General features: G+C 40.4%; 1 protein-coding gene across 2 annotated transcripts in view; it reads left to right on the top strand.

Moving 5' to 3' along the window:
* The window catches only part of LOC105487759 (NACHT and WD repeat domain containing 2), a 197,118-nt gene extending 181,321 nt beyond the window's left edge, over positions 1-15,797 (top strand). For both annotated transcript variants that reach the window (XM_011751402.3, XM_071093755.1), the window contains 3 exons: positions 331-475; positions 5,148-5,737; positions 9,616-15,797. In XM_011751402.3, coding sequence (XP_011749704.1) covers positions 331-475; positions 5,148-5,737; positions 9,616-13,548 — 4,668 coding nt within the window. In that variant the 3' untranslated portion in view covers positions 13,549-15,797. The remainder of the gene's footprint in view (positions 1-330; positions 476-5,147; positions 5,738-9,615) is intronic.
* Positions 15,798-18,740: the final 2,943 nt, after the last annotated feature.

Here is an 18,740-nt window from a genome sequence, read left to right as displayed (position 1 = left end):
TTCTCTCCCCTTTCAAGGACACCAGAGATTATTTTCTTATGGCATTTGTATCAAAACTCAAATGCGAAAAGCATGGTATATAAGAAAGTCCAATAAACACACCCTATTTGGGTGACACCCTTGTGTAATTTGGTCAAGTTCGCATGCAACATGGAAATAATTTCTAACTTTCAGGGACATCAAGGGGATTAAATTAGACACTGTCTGTAAAGCACCTATCATAGTATTGGCACATAGTGGGCCTTCAAATAATATAAATTTTCTTGTTCTTAAATATTTTTTTTTTTTTGATGATTGTAAGACTAATTTCTCCCTTTTACATCTCTATAGATGCAGCCTTCTGCCAATGCTGAAAATGAGAAGACATGGCAAGAGGTATCAGATGAGATCAAGAAGATATTTAAGGCTGCTGTAAAGCTGTTACACGAAAAGGGTAAAATGAAACACAGCCAGGCTAGGAGGTACCTGTTCTCAGGTAATTTTCCCACACCTTCAGTAAAATAAGAAATAGATCATTAATAGGTACATCTACTGCTTCCCTTTAATGCCCTGCAAATTTAATCTCATTTACTGCCTGATGAAATTTAATTTTTTAAATGTTCCTATGTTCTGGAGAAGCAAATGTTCTTTTGTTTTAATTCATAGAAAAGTCTTTCCTTAACTCGAAGGCTTCTCTAGAAAATGTGATTTTAAAAGAAGCCAGAGGTGGCCCCGGATATAGCTGACCACATTCTGCCATGACTTCTCCATTGAGCTGTTCATTCATCATTCACCCGCTTATCCAGCAAATATTAATGAACCTGTTGGGTTCCTATGTGCCAAGCACTGGGGAGACAACGCTGAGTAAAAAGACAGGGTCTCAGGCCTCCTGCAACTTATTTTTTTAGAGGGAGGAAAATATTCATAAGTGATAGCCAAGTAATCAAATAAATGAACAAGATCATATCAAAAGTGATTGATAAGTATTGTGAATAAAATAAAGCAGTCATAGGATAATAGTGACTGATAAAGGATGTGGGGGTCCAGATTTAGATAAGGTGGGCAAAAAGGAGTTGACTTTGGACCTGAATTACAGAAGAAAATCAGAGCTGACAGTGTCCTATGTAGCTAAGGTAGAGAATTCCCAGCAAAGGGAGCAACAGGTTCAAGACCTCTGAGACAGGAATGTGCTTAGTTAATTCCAGGAGCAGGAAAAAGAAAAGGTAGCTTTGCTGCTTGTTTGTTTGTTTGTCTGTTTGTTTGAACTTTTACAAGGAGGGAGAGATGAGGATAGAACTTGAGCACAGGCCATAATGGGAACCTTATGTTTTATTCTGGGTGAGATGGAGCCATTGGATGGTGTGACACAGGGATTTGGTAGGCTCAAATTTAACGTTAAAATAAAAACCTACCCAGTTATTCAGGTATATTTCAGTCTATACCGTACCATGCATTCTGTGTACAGAGGCTCACCTGTTGGCCTTTCTCAAACATGGAAAGGAAGCTTTATCATTAGAAGTTGCTCAGGAAACTACAGAACTGAAGGAATATGTCAGTCATAGTTTCCAGGGAACAAACACAAGTAGGTAAAAGTAGTCAGATTTGTAAGCATTTATTTTGAAAGTTGATAGTGAAAATTTATAAAGGGAAAAATTATAATAGCTGCTTCTTCAGATTGGTGTTGGAATGGTGCAGCGAAGCTTTCGTGAAAACCTAAAAGGCACCCGGTAATCATTCTCATTGAATACATGTGTGTGAAGCTCAGAGAAGATACAAATCGTTTTGACAAATTTAAAAGTTAGGGCTTATTTAAAGTCTTCCTGAAAATACCACAATCATCAGGAATAAGTACTATATTTAAATATATAGATTAGGGTTTATCCTTGTTCCTTTGGAAACTTTAGATCCATCTTTGAGGCTCAGGCTCTTCACCTTTACCAAAGACAGAACAGCCCTGTTCCTTCAAGAGCTGTCTTAGAAAAAAGTACCTAGAGTGAAGCTTTCCTATTATTTATGTAAAAGACACCAGTTTGGGGAAGTTATCCTCTTATTTACAATCACACAGCTCCAGTGTTTCCTTATTTCACTGGCAAACACTTGTCCTAGCTTTCCCCATAGTGAAGAACTCTGTCCACATGGATAGCCATGTGAAGATGAGAAATTTCACATGAGCTACTGCAAGTGGGCTGTTTCCTGCTTGGGGTTATATCTCCTGAATATATACATGCTTATGACAATGTTGTTTATTTTACATTCAAACTCCTTTTAAGATCATGTCTGCACAATCAAAATTGCTGACGTGCCAACTCTTTCAAATGGATATAGTATACGTTATATTTTTAGAAACCTTGAAATAAGAATACTGGATAGAACCTGTTAAAGGTGTATTATTTATGTTTGAATGTAATTTTTCACGCTTCTTGTTTCACCTTTTTAAACAACAGGAGAGGAAGAGAAATAAATTAAGACTCTAAAATGGTGCCCTTCTGAGAACATCAAAACTCAGTGGCCTTGGGAATCGTAAAGAAATCAATTTCTCATGGGTAATAGTTACCAGGACTGGAAACCTATTTCTACCATTACCTTCAGTGGGTGATATCACTGGTTAAATTTCAGAACATTAAGGAACATGCAAAAGCAGAAAATAAATATAACATTCTAATAATGCCCTAAAATTCTCAAATTTATGATATTTATACATAGGCATCAGAAATTATGAATAAAAGTTCCCTAAAATCATAAGCATGCACTTTGCCTCTGAAAATAACTCTGTAGAGTTGCCTTTGTATCATAGCTCTCATTTATTTAGGTATATTTAAGTCGATACCATACCAGGCATTCTGTGTACAGCATTTTTCCCCCCGAGCCAAGCTTAGATGGGCTCTGCCAAATTGGTTTATCTGTATTTCTTTTTTTGCTCCATTTATGATCAACACTTCTGCTTGATACACTCTTTCCATAAATGTGATAACAACGTCAAGTTAGAGTTGAGTTGTTTCCTGGGAGTCAAAGGTGGCAGAGCATATCTCTGATTATAATGCATTATATATAGATAATACAGTTTGACCTCTTCCTTTCTCTTCATGATGCTCTCAGAATGTAGCAAGCTGCTAATCCAACCTGCTAGCATTTTACACAGATGACTAGAAAAGAGATGGATCCAAGGCTGCTAGTAGCTCATGATGTCCAGATTTCTGGCATCTTCCCTTATCTACTTTATAACAAGTTCTTACTCTTCCTTAAAAAGAATAGTAGACATATGTTTATAAGCTCCTTTAACTGGCTTGCTTAACCAGCGTGCCCAATTAAAACCCTTTGTAAAATGTACCGATGCTCACGGCACAGCTTACTAGACACTGGCAGCTACGAAAATATCTTTTTCATTTGAGTTGAAAATTTCCATTGAAAGGCTGTCATTACTGAAAAAATACTATCACAAGAGTCCCACTGAAAGGCATCATTTTAAAATAAAATTCTCACCCTTCTTAATAGCTACATTATAGAATATATGTATATATATTCTAGATTTTGCTTGACATTGGAGTTATGGCTAGCATATAATTTTTTTCAATTTATGGCCAGACCAGCCCTGTGTATTCAGAGCCTCCCTGACAGAAATTTCACAATCTGAGATCAAAGCACCTGCAGATTCTGTGTCTAATGAGGGCCAACTTCCCACTCCATGTGGCTGTCTTCTTGCTGTGTCCTCATAGGGCAGGAGAGGCAAGGGAACTCTCTGAGATCTCTTTTATATACGAACATGACTTTCATTCATAAACGCTCTGCCCTCATGAACAAATCACCCAAACACCCCACCTCCTAATGCTATCACACTGGGGATTAGGTTTCAACATATAAATTTCTGGGAGACACAAACATTCAGTTTATAGTACTCCATAATGGATTATTTTTCTCAATGTTCTGTTTTCTCTCACCATTGTATCCTAAGCAGCTGTCGTCACGCCTGTAATATAAAAGGTGTTCAATGAAGAGCAATTAGATGAAGGAAAGGGATGTGGAAGGAGGAAGAAAGGAAGAGCAGCCAATTTTAAGACTGCTTGCTTTGTAATTCATTTCCATTAGCTGATTTTACACATTTTTTACACATTTTACCACTGATCTAGTTTAAATTTTTCTTATGGGGACACAAATTATTATAATGTATATTTACTTATGTGCAAGTATATGTGTTGTAAGCCATAATATGTTATATTTTAGAAGAAATGAAGTTATATACTAAGTCATTTTTTTTGTATTTGTTCCGATGGATATTATAACAGTGACATAGATCACCCAGATTAATCAGTCATCAGAATATGATTATATTTTGCCTTAAAATGTGCTTTTGGGCTGGGCACGGTGGCTCACGCCTGTAATCCCAGCACTTTGGGAGGCCGAGGCGGGTGTATCATGAGGTCAGGAGATCGAGACCATCCTGGCTAACACAGTGAAACCCCGTCTCTACTAAAAATACAAAAAATTAGCCAGGCTTGGTGGCGGGTGCCTGTAGTCCCAGCTACTCAGGAGGCTGAGGCAGGAGAATGGTGTGAACCCGGGAGGTGGAGGTTGCAGTGAGCCGAGATCGCGCCACTGCACTCCAGCCTGGGCGACAGAGCCAGACTCCGTCTCAAAAAAAAAAAAAAAAAAAAAAAAATGTGCTTTTGTATTGATATTTGATCATATCTGACTAGGACTCAATACACCTCAAACAAAATGGTGAGGTCACTTTGTTAAGGAAAGGCTGACAAGGAACGGTTAACTAGCTACATCCTTCAGCCTCCTCCTCTTTCTTTCCTGGCCCAAATGGGTCCCTGCTGTTCCCACTGAGAACCTCTGAAGTCTGAGAGGAAAACTGAGCAGCAATTAGAAATAGTGGATATTAGAAATATCCACTATACATTTGATATGCTTTCTTTATTATGCTTATGTCCAACCTCTTCCTATGCTTGGGGAGAAAATTAGATAATTTTATGTAAAACCTGTTCTTCTGGGTTGCTGGCTGATTAGGAAAAGACAAATAAGAAATCAGGAAATTATTCTAAAGATTACTTCGCTATAAACCATAAGCAAAATAATTTACCACTAATGACTAAGCATTGACTATTGAGAATGTGGGTGTGTTGCTCCTTTGTTCTAAGCAATAAATTCCTTGTTATATTTTCTTTCAGCTATAGAGGATGAGTTTGACTTTGCTCTGGGAAAACAAACTCCAGCATTTCTAAAGAAGTGTGTTTGCTACATTAGGAAAATTGCTAACATTGAGCGCTTTGTGAAAATCCCAGAGATGGGAAAATACATGGATATAACTGGAACAGAACCGAGGATTATTCGGGACCCAGAAGCCCAAGAGAAGCTGATAAAACTCAGGGATGAATTTATTCCTACTATTGTTGCATCATCTAATCTGCGAGTGTACACATCTGTTACTCATTGTGACATGAAACTAGGCTACTCCCAAGAAATAGAAAATCATTACATCGAAGGACTTGGTAAACAATTTTATGAGGACATGATTGACATAATTCAGGCAACGGTACAACAGAATTTTGACACTGAAACTGATACACTCTATGACGAAATCCTTCAACATTCATCATTATGTAAAACATACGCCTCCTTCTATGAGTACAAATGTGAATCTCTAAACATAGTGCATAACTACATTCTTCCAAGCAAAACTGGACACATCAACCCTCTTATTATATATGGTGGGCCATGCACTGGGAAGACCCTTCTGCTAGCTGAAGTAGCAAAGAAGGTAAAAGCCTATTCTTTCCTGTGTATATTTGTAAAAACTTGTACTTTTGGAAAATGGTAAATTAATCAAATTCATTTCTACTTTCTGCGTTTCCAATGTGAATTAGAGTTGGTCTTTTAGGAGTGAATACTTCAGTGCTTCTTTTTTGCTGGTGTAACAGTTATATTGAGAGAGCAAAACTCATGGAATACAACTGGAAAGCAAGTTTATTTTTTTCTTTCACTGTTCAGACTCATGTTGTGGGCTACTTCCTGTCCCTCACCCCATTTGGATGAAAACCCAGGCCAATCTCAATAACTGTTCTCATCCCTTTCAGACAAGACAAGCCCTCTGGCCACTCCTGTCTGCTAAATCAGTCTCAGTTCAGTAATGAGTATGTCCAGTCTAAGGTGAAAATGAAAACATCGGTCTACACTTTTCTTCCCCATCTGGGGCCTCTCACAAACAACACCTACAATGGGAAATGGGGATCTTCTTTCTTTTTCCACGTGGCACTTCTTTCTCTTCTTTCCTAATCCCAATGACATTTATGATTCCTATAAAGTTACAGTTTAGGGTATATAGGAAAGGTAAGGTGGCCAGAAAGTTCTTACATAACCAGTACTGTTCTGAACTGGGCTGTGAACTCTCTGTTCTTAGCACATGTTTAAAGCTGCCTCCCATCTCTTTGGAGGCCTTTTCATGGCTTCCTGGAGGTCCTTCCCCTCCCGTACCTCTGCCCTGTCTTCCCTGAGCATCTCTTACCTACAGTTGCCTAGACACAGGGGAATGCATCTTTTTTCTAGCTGGTTACTTCCTCAGCTCCTAGACATCCAGCAATGTGCTTCCAGTACTTTTCTGCTAAGATCCTCTCTACAGCCCAGCACACTCCTTTGATAGGACCTGGGAAAAACAAAACAAACAGAAATGCTTGTCAGCTCACTGCAGCCTGCTGTCCACATGTAGCACATGGGAAACACTCAGGTATTGTGTTGCTCTGAGGAACTCTAGACCTCTGGGCCAGTCCCAGCCCTGCAGCTCTGTCTCACTTCTCCATCACAGCAGCTAGGCAGCCTCAGTCACTTAGCCTTCATGGTTTCCAGATGTCACTAGGTACCAGATGCCTGTATCCCCAAGCTATAGGGGGCATTCCATACGTGGTCCACTAAAGTCCCTTCCTCTTGGCTAGAAGTCAAGGACAGGCATCTCTCTGACCTCCTTTTAGGGAGGGGGAGGTGAGAGAAACAACCCACAGCACCCTGATCCCCACCATTTTTCCCTGCCTCTCCAGTCTTCTTTTTCAGGCTAGCAGTTGGTAATCTATTAACAGTAGCAAAACTGGTTTTCAGAACCTCCCTTTCAAGTCCTGCATGATGGTCTGGAACCTCACTCTGGAATGTGATATCTGCTGAGCTGGCTCTTCAGCCTAAACAGGATGAAACTAGTTCCATTATTTTTAACCTCCTCTTCCCTTAGTGTCAAAGTGTGGTGGTTTATTTTATTATGGTGTTAATTCTGAAGCTCTGTGTTGTTCTTCCTATGGTGACTCTCTTAAGAACAGAACTTTCTTTAAGTTCATGAATATTCTCATAACCTGTCATGTGCTACACAATCTCAAATTGGTCCACTTGAGGACAAGAACAGAGACAGTTGCATTGCATTGTATGTGACGATTAGGTTCCAAAGTAAGCCCATAGGTGAAATCAGGTATATTCCACTTACCTTTGAAAAGTCCATAGGAAGTCTAATTTGCTTTTTCTTAATATATCAAGCCCAGCTGGGTTTTCTGCTTGTGTTAGAAGATATAGCTTTTTCTTTAATTAAGCACTAGATGAAGTAGCAGGTTTGTATTTAGGATCCACATTGCATCACACAAATTGTGTATGCATATGTTTGTGTGCCTTTGAACATGAATTTGTATCTTCAAACTTCAGAATTATTCCAAATAAGCAAGATAGTAACACCACGAGGGGCACATGAGAACTGAAACCAAATGAGTAAACATTCACATATGCCATTTGGTACTCACCCTAGGGCCCTTTTCTTTGTGGAGGAAAGGAGCATACAGGCGGTTGGAGGAAACAAATATTGTTCAATTTGACTAAGTCAAAGGTTCATGTGATGCGTCTCCACATGCTCTAGCACAAGAGGTCAAGACTTACGTGGGGCGTGCTGATTCCCTGCACAGATAAGCAGTCCCAGCGAGGCAGAGTGTGGTAACTGTCCAGAGTTGGTCAGTTTAAGGAACGGCTTTCTGAGCTCTTGCTCTTCTGGATATTTTGTCCAATAGCCTGAGTCTGTCTATCCAGGAGTCGGGTCCTCCAAGAAACTGTGCCTCTTTTTACGTCCCCTGCCTGCGCTCATTTACCTTTCTCCTGGGGAATGTCTGACTCACCGTCAACAACAACCTGTACTGTCCTGTGACCTCATGTCCCTTTGAGGATGCAGATAAATATCTCATTTTTATCTCATGTGTCACCCAGCATTTCCATGAGCATGAACTCGTGATGGTAGGGCTGCTCTCTACAGACATCACGTGTTCAGCAACATGTGACTGGGAGGAGGATGCCTATAGTTATCATAAGCAATCAATGTACAAACAAACAGGTGCTTTCAGATTTACCACCAAAGGATAGTTGTTGAGTGACAAGATTATCTTCCTTGAAATCAGCTTCAAAGGTTGAGGCTCAACAACAGCAACAAAGAGTTTATTTTCCTTAATAGCTCCTTATAAAACTGTCCTCCATAAATCTTTCTAATCTTATTCATGCCTTAACCTGAACTATCTCTCTTGAGGAACCAAAGTTCACAAACTTCCCTCCTAATGTGTAAAATCACTCTGCCTTATCTAAGGCATATCCTTTGTAAATTCCAAGGATAACTGAAAGACTTTATTTTCCTAAAAATACCCATTGGAGTATTTTATGCCTTGGGGGCATATTTCTTCTTATCCTGACCTTTCAAAACAGAAAGACTGAACTTAGTGGGTTCCTCACATATTTTATCCTTTAATGCCACAGAGTTTTTAAGAACTGAAAGAATGAAAAGTCAGGTATGACTTCTACTCAGGTTTTGTCTCTTGGTGACAATTTAACTCTGAGAAGTCATTTATCCAGCTTGGGCCTCAGTTTCCTCTCCTATTGAATGACACTGTAAGCTCATCCACCCTTCAAAGAGACAATGTGAGGACTGATGGCTGCATGTATATAAAATCAACTATCTGTTACAAAGCACAACATTTAACAAATCTCTTTTAACCACCGTTATGTGGATTTTATAACAGATAAATAATAATCAAAATTATGATCCTATAACACCATAAAATTATCTCTAAATTATAAAAGATTATATTCAGAGTAATTTCAGTACTGAATATTTTTATTGCTTTCTAATTAATTGGAAATTTGGTTAGCCATATGTGACATTATATGATCTCAATTAATGCATATATTTAACTTAATATAATATGCAAATCATTACTTAATCCATTCATTAAACACTTACAAAGGACCTACTGTGTGCCAAGAGCTGCACCAGGAAATGGATATTCATTCAGTGATACAAAGCTGACCATACTAGATATTTATATTTATAATTCATGAAACACCTCGTATCTTTTGGAATACAAGCTAAATGTTGCCTAATGAGTGAAAAATAGTATTATCACTACTTTAGTACACTCAGTAAGGGTAATCCTGAGGGTCTCATCTGTAGATTTTGGTACACAAGCTTCGTGGCAGTTCTTTGGCCTTCTTAAAAGATTTTTCCAATTTTGGGTCCTAGGCTGTTTTCTGCACGGTAGGGTTGACCAGAAGTCTGAGCTCTGGAGAGAGGCAATGTTATCACATATGACCGTGTGAATACATATTACCATTCTAAACTCCACTTTTGTGTTTCAGGCTTATGGCTGGCTACATGAGGACACAGGACCAGAATCTGACCCAGTAGTCATCGTGAGATTTCTAGGAACGACAGACATGAGTTCTGACCTTAGGACTCTCCTTCTAAGTGTTTGTGAACAATTGGCAGTTAACTACCGGTGTCTGGTTCAAAGCTACCCTAAGAAGATCCATGACCTCTGTGACTTATTTATAAATCTTTTGAATGAGTCTTCACTGCAGAGACCTCTAGTCATAATATTCGATGCACTAGAGCAGCTCTCAGAGAATGATGACGCCAGGAAGCTTTGGTGGCTCCCAGCTCACCTGCCCCGCTTTGTCCGGATAGTCCTTTCCACACTGCCCAACAAACACGGGATCCTGCAGAAACTAAGGTGCCTTATCCATGAAGAAGACAACTACATCGAGCTGATTCCCCGAGACAGGAAGATGTGCAGCCAGGTTCTCAAACACCAGCTGCTGCGCGTCAAAAGGAAGGTCACATCAGGCCAGCAGATTTATGTGAACAATGCATTCTCCAAGTGCACACTGCCAATGTTTGTGAACCTGACCTTCAGGGAGGTGAGACACTGGAGATCTCACAAAGATGTCGATGAATCCTCCCTCGCTGTCACCGTTCATGAAAGTATAGAGCAGTTATTCTGGTCCTTGGAGAAGAAGTGTGGTCAGAAACTGGTCTCTAGGGCTCTTGGCTACATCACCATGGCCAAAATGGGTCTGAGTGAAATGGAATTGGAGGATGTGTTAGCCCTAGACAACAGTGTAATGAGCGAGCTCAATGAAAACACCAGACCCAGCAATCCCCTGAGAGTACCTTTTTTGTACATTGCAAGGCTCAAGGAGGGTCTCAGTGGATACCTAATAGAAAGGCATGTGAAAAATGTCACACTCCTAGTCTGGGCCAACAGACACCTGCATCTCATAGCCCAGAAGCTATATCTGCAGGATGACAATGACCTGCGTGAAATGCACACCATCCTAGCAGATTATTTTCTGGGGGTTTGGTCAGGGGGCAGGAGGAAAGCCTTCTGCCTCGAGGATCCCTACTTGAATGGCTGCCTTGACTTGGAGAGCAGAAGCTTGCTGGAGGAAGAAAAGCATTTCATGGAACAGGCTTCCTTTGACAGGCAGGCTCCGGACCAGCCATGGGTTTTCCAGTGTAATCCCCTGGAACCTGACATCTTTTTCGTCAATCATCGGAAAATGTCTGAGCTTTTGTACCATTTGACGAGGTGTGGAAAAACCGATGACCTGCTTTATGGCATCATCATGAACTTCAGCTGGCTTTATACCATGATCAAAATTGGCCAGTTTGACAAAGTGCTTTCAGACATTGAGCTGGCTTACAACTACTCGCAAGAGAAGGAGCTGAAGTTCCTGGCCAGCACCCTCCGCAGCATCAAAAACAAGGTCATTGCATTTCCCGGCTCCCTTTCAGCAGAGCTTCAGCAAAGACTGCTGCCTGTTGTCAGCTCCCTGCCCAAACTTAGACATCTTCTTTTAGAGTGCGACAAAGACGGGCCCAAATATTGCTCCATTGTACCGTTGCATTCATCCATGGATGTGACATACAGCCCAGAGCGTCTTCCCTTATCATCCAGTCACCTGCATGTCACAGAGATCCTGCCTACCTGTAACCCCAGCACTGTCCTCACAGCTTTAGAAAATGGTTCCATCAGCACCTGGGATGTAGAGACTCGACAGCTACTCAGGCAGATTACCACAGCCCAGTCTGTCATCTTGGGCATGAAACTCACCAGTGATGAAAAGTACCTTGTGGTGGCTACAACAAATAACACCTTGTTGATTTATGACAATGTCAATTCTTGTCTCCTGTCTGAAGTAGAAATCAAGGGGACTAAGCATGGAAGCAGCGCCACCTACATCAATGGATTTACACTGTCCGCCAACCACGCCCTTGCATGGCTTGAAGCCAGCAAAGACGTCACTGTCATCGATCTGCTGTACGGATGGCCACTTTACCAGTTCCACTGCTGGTATGAAGTGACGTGTGTCCAGTGCTCCCTGGATGGTCTGTATGCTTTCTGTGGCCAATACCTGAACACAACCACCATATTTCATTTAGGGAGTGGAGAAAAGTTATGTACAGTGTCATCAGAATTTTCAGGTGGATTTGTGAAGTTTCTTCTTATATTGGACACGGCTCAGGAAATGGTCATGGTAGACAGTGAAGGAAGTCTTTCTGTTTGGAATACCGAGGACATTTCCAGCCCCCAGCTGACTGATGACTTTGATTGCCGAAGAGAAGACAGCGAGGTGGTCAGCATTGAGCTTTCAGAAGACCAAAGTGCAGTTCTGATCTGTAAAGCCCTCAGCATTGAGCTTTTAGATACTGGTCTGTGGAAGGTGGCTGAAAAGTTCAGAGCCAAGCACAATGAACGCTTTATATCTGCCGTGCTGTCTAAAAATGGAGATTGCATCATCGCCACCATGGAAAATACCTCAGCTGTGTTTTTCTGGAGGCGAGACACGGGACAGTGTATGGCAAGTTTGCGGGAAATCTCAGGTTCCATTGTTAAGTTAGTGAAATCCAGTCACCACAATATGCTACTATCTTTATCAACCAGTGGTGTTCTTTCCATCTGGGATATAGATATAATCACAGCTATGTCCAACATAGATAAGACTGGAAAACCCATCCGAAGTCTACTGTTGCCTGCTAGAGGGGAAATTATTTACTCTCTGGATGGATCCGATTGTGTTCATAAGTGGAACTTCAGCAGTGGCTTCATCGAAGCAGTGTTCAAGCATGAAGGAATAGTTGAACACTGTGTGCTAACATCCACTGGAGATGTAATGGTGACATCAGATGACAAAAGTAGCCAGTATGTCTGGCACACCAGCAGTGGTGAAAACCTTTTTCGAATTAACGGGCAGAGAATATCTCAGCTGCTGATTACACACAATGACCAATTTGTGGTCTCGCTCTGCGAAGAAAATGCCTCCAGGGTTTGGAGGCTCGCCACAGGCCACAGGGTCTGCAACATTCTGACCACTTTGCAGAATGCCTTTATTACCTCTGCAAATACCTTCGTGGTGGGAATGACTAAAAGCAAAGTGTTGGCAGTCAGTCTCTGGACAGGAAGTATCACCAAGAAATTTTGCTGTGAAGATGGGACCACTATCGTGAATTTTAAATTAATCCCTGACTGTCCTGATATCGTTGTGTTTATCACATCGGCCGAGACTGTGAACATCTGGAGTCTGACAGATGAAGTGATCTGTCGGCGCGTGCAACTTCCAAACAACTTCTTGAAAAATCTGGAGGATTTTGAAATTTCTCCCAATGGAAAGCTAGGCATTATATCCAGGGGAGATGAAAACATCAATGTGCTAGATTTACACAGTGGTAAATTGCGGGTGGTTCACGCCTCTGGGATCATCTGGCGGCAGAGGTTGTCTCGGGATGGTCGCTACCTGGTATACATTTGTTTCCGAAATGGGGAGGAGGAGGATGAAAATGGTGCAATATTCAGTTTAATTGTAATGAGACTGGCAGATGGCAAAAATATCGGTGCTTGTTCCCTTTACAAAACACCAACTTTCCTTGCACTCTCTCAGAGGCACCTGAACATCATTGTGGGCTTTGATGATGGGAGTATAGGGATATACACGGTAGTAGACCGTGTAGATGCTGCACTGAAAATCAAAATTGCCACTTCAAATAGCAGACAAATTTTCAACAATGCAACACACACCTCCAGGCCAAAGTGTAACAGTTATTGTTTTAAAATATCTGTGGATTGCTTATGGAGAGAGTCCACTGAGGTCTTTGCAAGAGACAGCCCCATCACAGTTAGCGACTCTACTGAGTCCAATGAAGCAACACCCTCCAAGAAACACAACTCTTGTTATGAGCGGGTGTGCTCGGCCCTAGAAACCAGGGGCCACAGCTATGCCCCTGATAACTGACAAAATGTTTTCCAGCTAAGCAGAAATATGTGATCCACATACAGAAGAAAGAAAAAAATGTGCCCCAAATGATAAACTATTCATTTCTTAAAAGACAGGAGCAATGCTGGAATTCCAGTGTTTTATTAAGATGTTCATGAAATGGACAAATAGGAGGTTGGTCTTGGGTGCGGTCCTTTTGTCAAAGTGTATCCAGGAATGTCAGAATTTGTAGTAGTAGTATTTAAATGGTTACTTTATCTGAAAGGCAGCGGCTAAAAGTTTTTAAATTAGCTGTGTGGTGAGGCAGCATAATTCATCCCACTGGTTAAGATGAGAGAGGCTAGAGTTATATACAGATCATTTGGATGGGAATTAGTTCTACAAAAATCAGCTGAAATCATGAAGACAAAGAGATGCTTGACTTCAAATGATTGTGTGATAAGTAAACATAGCCTTAATCTCTCTTTACATTTTACAGTCCTGACAACTGTGTACACCTAGTCTGCAGTTAATGGTCTAAAGGTGCAAAATAATGTAACAAAAATACCTAAGTGTATTCCCAGTTTCCCAAGAGATATGACCTGAAATGTGAGACTGTGGACTGGACTGGGACAAGAACTAACTACCACTATCCTAGGGCTACTGAACATGGAGAGTCAGTCTTTATTAAAATACAGTTGCAACAATTGCATGCAAGGGTTTCTGTATAACAGAATATATGATTTTTAAACTATTTACTGGGTTGCAAAAGAACACATTTAATACAAAACAACAATCTTTTCACATCTTTTTGAAGTGCATATTTGTGCTGGTGTAAAGAAGAATTACAGGAAGGGCATTACAAATCTGGTCAAAACACCTGTCCATTTACATCATTGTACTAACAGAAGTCTGTACTATTTGGTCAGTTGTATGGAAGCATAAATATTCCCTAAATTCCTGCAGTGAATAGGAAGCAAGCTTTCTCAACATGCCATCTCTGAGATACTGATGACGTTTGCCTTACATTCCTTCTCTTTCCTGTGTAAAATGCAGATAGATGACCAAATACTCTGGGACAAACTGAATATGCCTGTCTTTGTGCTAAAATATTCCATAAATCTTAAGGGTGTCCAAAGGTTCTTTATTGTCCTTGTTTGTAATCACTTTCTTACTTCTACACGCCATCTGTATGCTTCTTTCTCTGTTACTCTTCCTGATTGAGGACTCTTCTGAGCCTTTTATAGTGTTATCCATTTCAAAGCAGAAGCTGTGGAATTGTATTAAATATTTTTTAAAACTACTTCACCTGTTTAAAAGAAAACATTACATCTCAAAAGGTGAAGATGATTGTTCTTTCTTCCATATCCTCCTCATGGCATGTCCTTGGATAACTTTTCAAAAGGTATCCACGCTTTTGGTTTAGTTTAGTTTTCTTAGAAAGTGGAGAAGTAACAATTTACTAGAATAATGAACTAGGAACTGATTTGCTGTAGGTCCAGCTCTGCTATAAATGCATTGTGTATTCCTAGACAGGCCTTTAACCTCATCAGTGTGTTGTTTTTGTGGAGTGCAAAATAAAGGTAGTGATAGTTTCTGCTGTAGCCCTCATAGGGACATTGGGAAGCAGTATAAGAAAAACTTCAGCAACATCATGATTATTGATGCTAATGGGGAAAATAAATTCATGTAACCCATAGAGAATCCAAGTCAACTGTATTTCCCTCTGGAAAGCAGTTTAACATGTAAGCTTTCAAAGATGTGATTCAGATAAAAATACCCAGCTCCATAGTGAAAGACTTTTTTCAGTATGTTACTTCTGGTTTAGCTACTAGCCAGGGAGGTGGTAGCCCAGAGAAGGCAACCCACATACAGATCACAGATCACCTGGAGTTGATTATATGCGTCTACGCTTTTGGGCTCTTTAGGCAACACATTCTCATTCCTGTCATCATCAGTTGAACCTCCATGCCACACATTTCTAAGAATTAAATGCCTAGATGGATTAAATGTAGTATGTGAATGTTCTACGTAAAAGCCAATAGAGTATACAAGTGACTTGAATGATTTTTCCTAACTTGTTTGCAACTGATAGCTCATACTGAATGTTTTTATGTAAACTTTGTATCGTTGGGAAGAATTACCCAATCAGAGATTTATATTTTCATAAATGTTACATTTAGTTAAATTTTGTTACAGAGTTGTTACACTAGAAAATTATTTCAGTCTTCAAACAATATACAGTCTTGTGTATGTATTATTTGTATGAATAAAAGATAAACTACTTAGATTGGCGTGCTGTTTTTCTCCCCCATTTTTGGCAGATGTGATTAGAGACCTCCAGTAATTATAACTGTTCATGCTTACTGAGTGCTTACGTTGCACCAGGCACTGTACTTGGAGCTTTGCATGTACTAAGCCATTTAATCTTCACAACAGCCCTGTGAAGTAGGTACTGTTAGTATTCCAAATTTATAGGTAAGGAAACCTAGAAACAGGGGTCCAGGGAGAATAGCTGAACAAGATTTCAGTGCAGTGTCAGGGTCTTTTTCCTTAACTTTCTCAAGGTACATCAAAATAGAGCATTTAGTATTTAGTAGGCACTTAGAGATCAATAATGACCTACAAGATGTTTTCTAACTTGCAGCTGGGAGACTGGGCTAGCTCTGAAGATCACTGAAGGTTGCTGCAAACTCTCAGGTTTTTCGGGTATACAGAAATAGTTGATGAATTCATTAATAGAAGGATGGGGAGGAAGGAGAAGAAGGATGATGGCTGAGGAGTCATCTCTCTCATAAATTCCCTTTGGGTGAACAAGCAGGACCAAGGGAAGCCTTCCCACATGCCCTTTCTTCCATCTCTTGCCTCTTGGATCTGAGAATCCATACATGCACCACAAAATATTTTTTACAAACAAACAGAGCAGTATTGGTGAGCTTAAGTGATAATACATAGGAACTATCTGAAATCTTGTATCTAGTTGTCATGAAATAATTGTTCTCAGAGAAACTTTAAGATGTTAAGAAAATAAGAAATTATTCTGGTTTATTGCCTACATCACGTGGCTGAGACTAACGAGTTCAAAATTTACCACCACTGAAAATGATTCCATTACTTACAAAGGGTAATATCCTTTAGGTTGAAAAGGTTAAACCCCTCTCCTTTTAGTTCTCAGAGAAAATGTAGAGAAGTTAATAAATATTTGCAAAAAAGCACTTCAAATAAATAGAGTTTGTTTAAATATCTTCTTTCCCAGGGTCAAGAACACAACAGTCAACAATGTATGCTTGCTCTGCCCGAGGCATTATGCTACATCCTGGAATTATTTGAAAAGTCACGCATGACTCCTGCCATCCAGAACCCTACGGTCTAGAAGAGACACAGCTAAACCAGATGAGACTGATTTCAAAGCTAGTAAGAGTGAGAGCCAGGTGCTGAGGATACACTACAGAGGAGCAATTAACACTACCTGAGAATCAAAAAGGTTCACCCAGAGGAGATAGAGCTGAGGCTAGAAGAATAATTAGGACTTATTTGTCAATGTCAGAGAGACATTTCAGGTAAAGGAAGCTGCATGAGCAAAAATGGGAGTTGAAGCATATTTCAGGTGACTTCAAATGCTGTCAGGATTTTAGACTTTATTCAGTAGTCAATAGTGTTACTGAAAGCCAGGGACCCAGCCTAGGTCCAGTTGCTCGCTATACAGAAAGCCAATCACTAAGGCAATGAGTATTATCAGGGAAGAAGGCTTTATTATGGGTGATATTAGCCAGAGAGACAGGAGACAAGACTCAAATCTGAATCTCCCCTGGCTAAAGTTGGGGTTTATATGGGGGGAGAAAACAGGTAGGGTAAGGAAGAGGAGCTGATCAATAGGCAGCAGGTGTCTAGCATCTCACTGTAACCTCCTATAGGAAAATAGGAATTAGGGAGAATTAAGGAAGAGGAATTGGTTAATGGGCAGCAGGTTTAAATGGCTCAAGCTTCAGTGCTATGGGCATTTGGCTTGTTGGAAAATTGTGCTGGTTTCAACAGGGAGCTGGGAAAAAAAGTGGGGGGAGGGGCAGTTACTTTGTCAGATGGCTTTGAGATGGAAGAGACCAGAAGCTGGGAGACCAGTAAAGACCATGGCAATGATCTCAGTTAGAAAGTGTTAGAACCTGATCTTAGAACCTGTTTAGAGTAGGGGCAATTCAAGATTTATTTCAGGGCTTAATGGATAGAGGTGTTTGATGAAGGAGAGGGAAAACTCAAATAATTTCAGTTCCAATTGAAATTGAGTAGATAGAATTACGAATGTAAAGTGCACAGGGGATGAAAGTGGGGGAAAATCATAAAATAAACTTGGACCTAGAGAGTTTAAAAGTAAGACACCATCTAGCCCATTAGAAATATGCTATCTATCCCATGGAGAAATCTCCACTCAGTTCTTTCTTCCTCAGGAGCCCATACTACAATGCCTAATATGGTGTGGGGAGTTTTTTGGGTTATAACATAAACTGATACCATAATTTTTTAAATGTTGTTTCTTTTTTAGAACTCTTTCACAAATTTGGAACCATGTTGATAAATCCACTCAAATAAACTAGCTTTCCTATCTTTCATGACTCATTGGCTGGGAACAATTTACATGTCAATGAAAACATGGGCACACCTAAAAAATGAAGTGAATCATGGTGTTTTCACCCTGGTGTGCATTAAGAAACCATAGGTTTTTCTTCCATATATTTTACAAGGGGCCCCTCAGACAATCTGGCATTCCAAGAGATCTGCAAAAAGTACAGATTACACATTGTGTGGACACATGGAGGGTTCAGTTTCAGTGTATCAACGTGACAAATTACAGAATACTGGTAATTTAGGAAATACAAATAAAAGCAGCACCTCTAGTTTTATAGAGTGCCAGCCCTTACTGTTTAATAGATGAGGGGAACTACTTGTGCATATTCAGAGCAACAGTTTGCAAACTAGAGTAGGTACCACTTGCTAAAACACAGATTTCTTCACCCTCTGTCCCCAGCTATTTCTGAATCAATACATCTGGCGTGGGGCCCAGGACTCTGCATTTTTACTACATTCTCTCAGATTATGCTGATGCTATTAGTCTAGGAACCGCACTTTAAAACCCAAGACAGGCTGGGCGCGGTGGCTTAGTTTGCAATCCCAGCACTTTGGGAGGCCAAGGCGGGCGGATTGCTTGAGCTCAGCAGTTCAAGACCAGCCTGGGCAAG

The sequence above is a fragment of the Macaca nemestrina genome, chromosome 3, assembly GCF_043159975.1.
Source record: "Macaca nemestrina isolate mMacNem1 chromosome 3, mMacNem.hap1, whole genome shotgun sequence".
Lineage (NCBI taxonomy): Eukaryota > Metazoa > Chordata > Mammalia > Primates > Cercopithecidae > Macaca > Macaca nemestrina.
The sequence above is the reverse complement of the archived record's forward strand: the minus strand, read 5'-3'. Positions and strand labels throughout refer to the sequence as shown.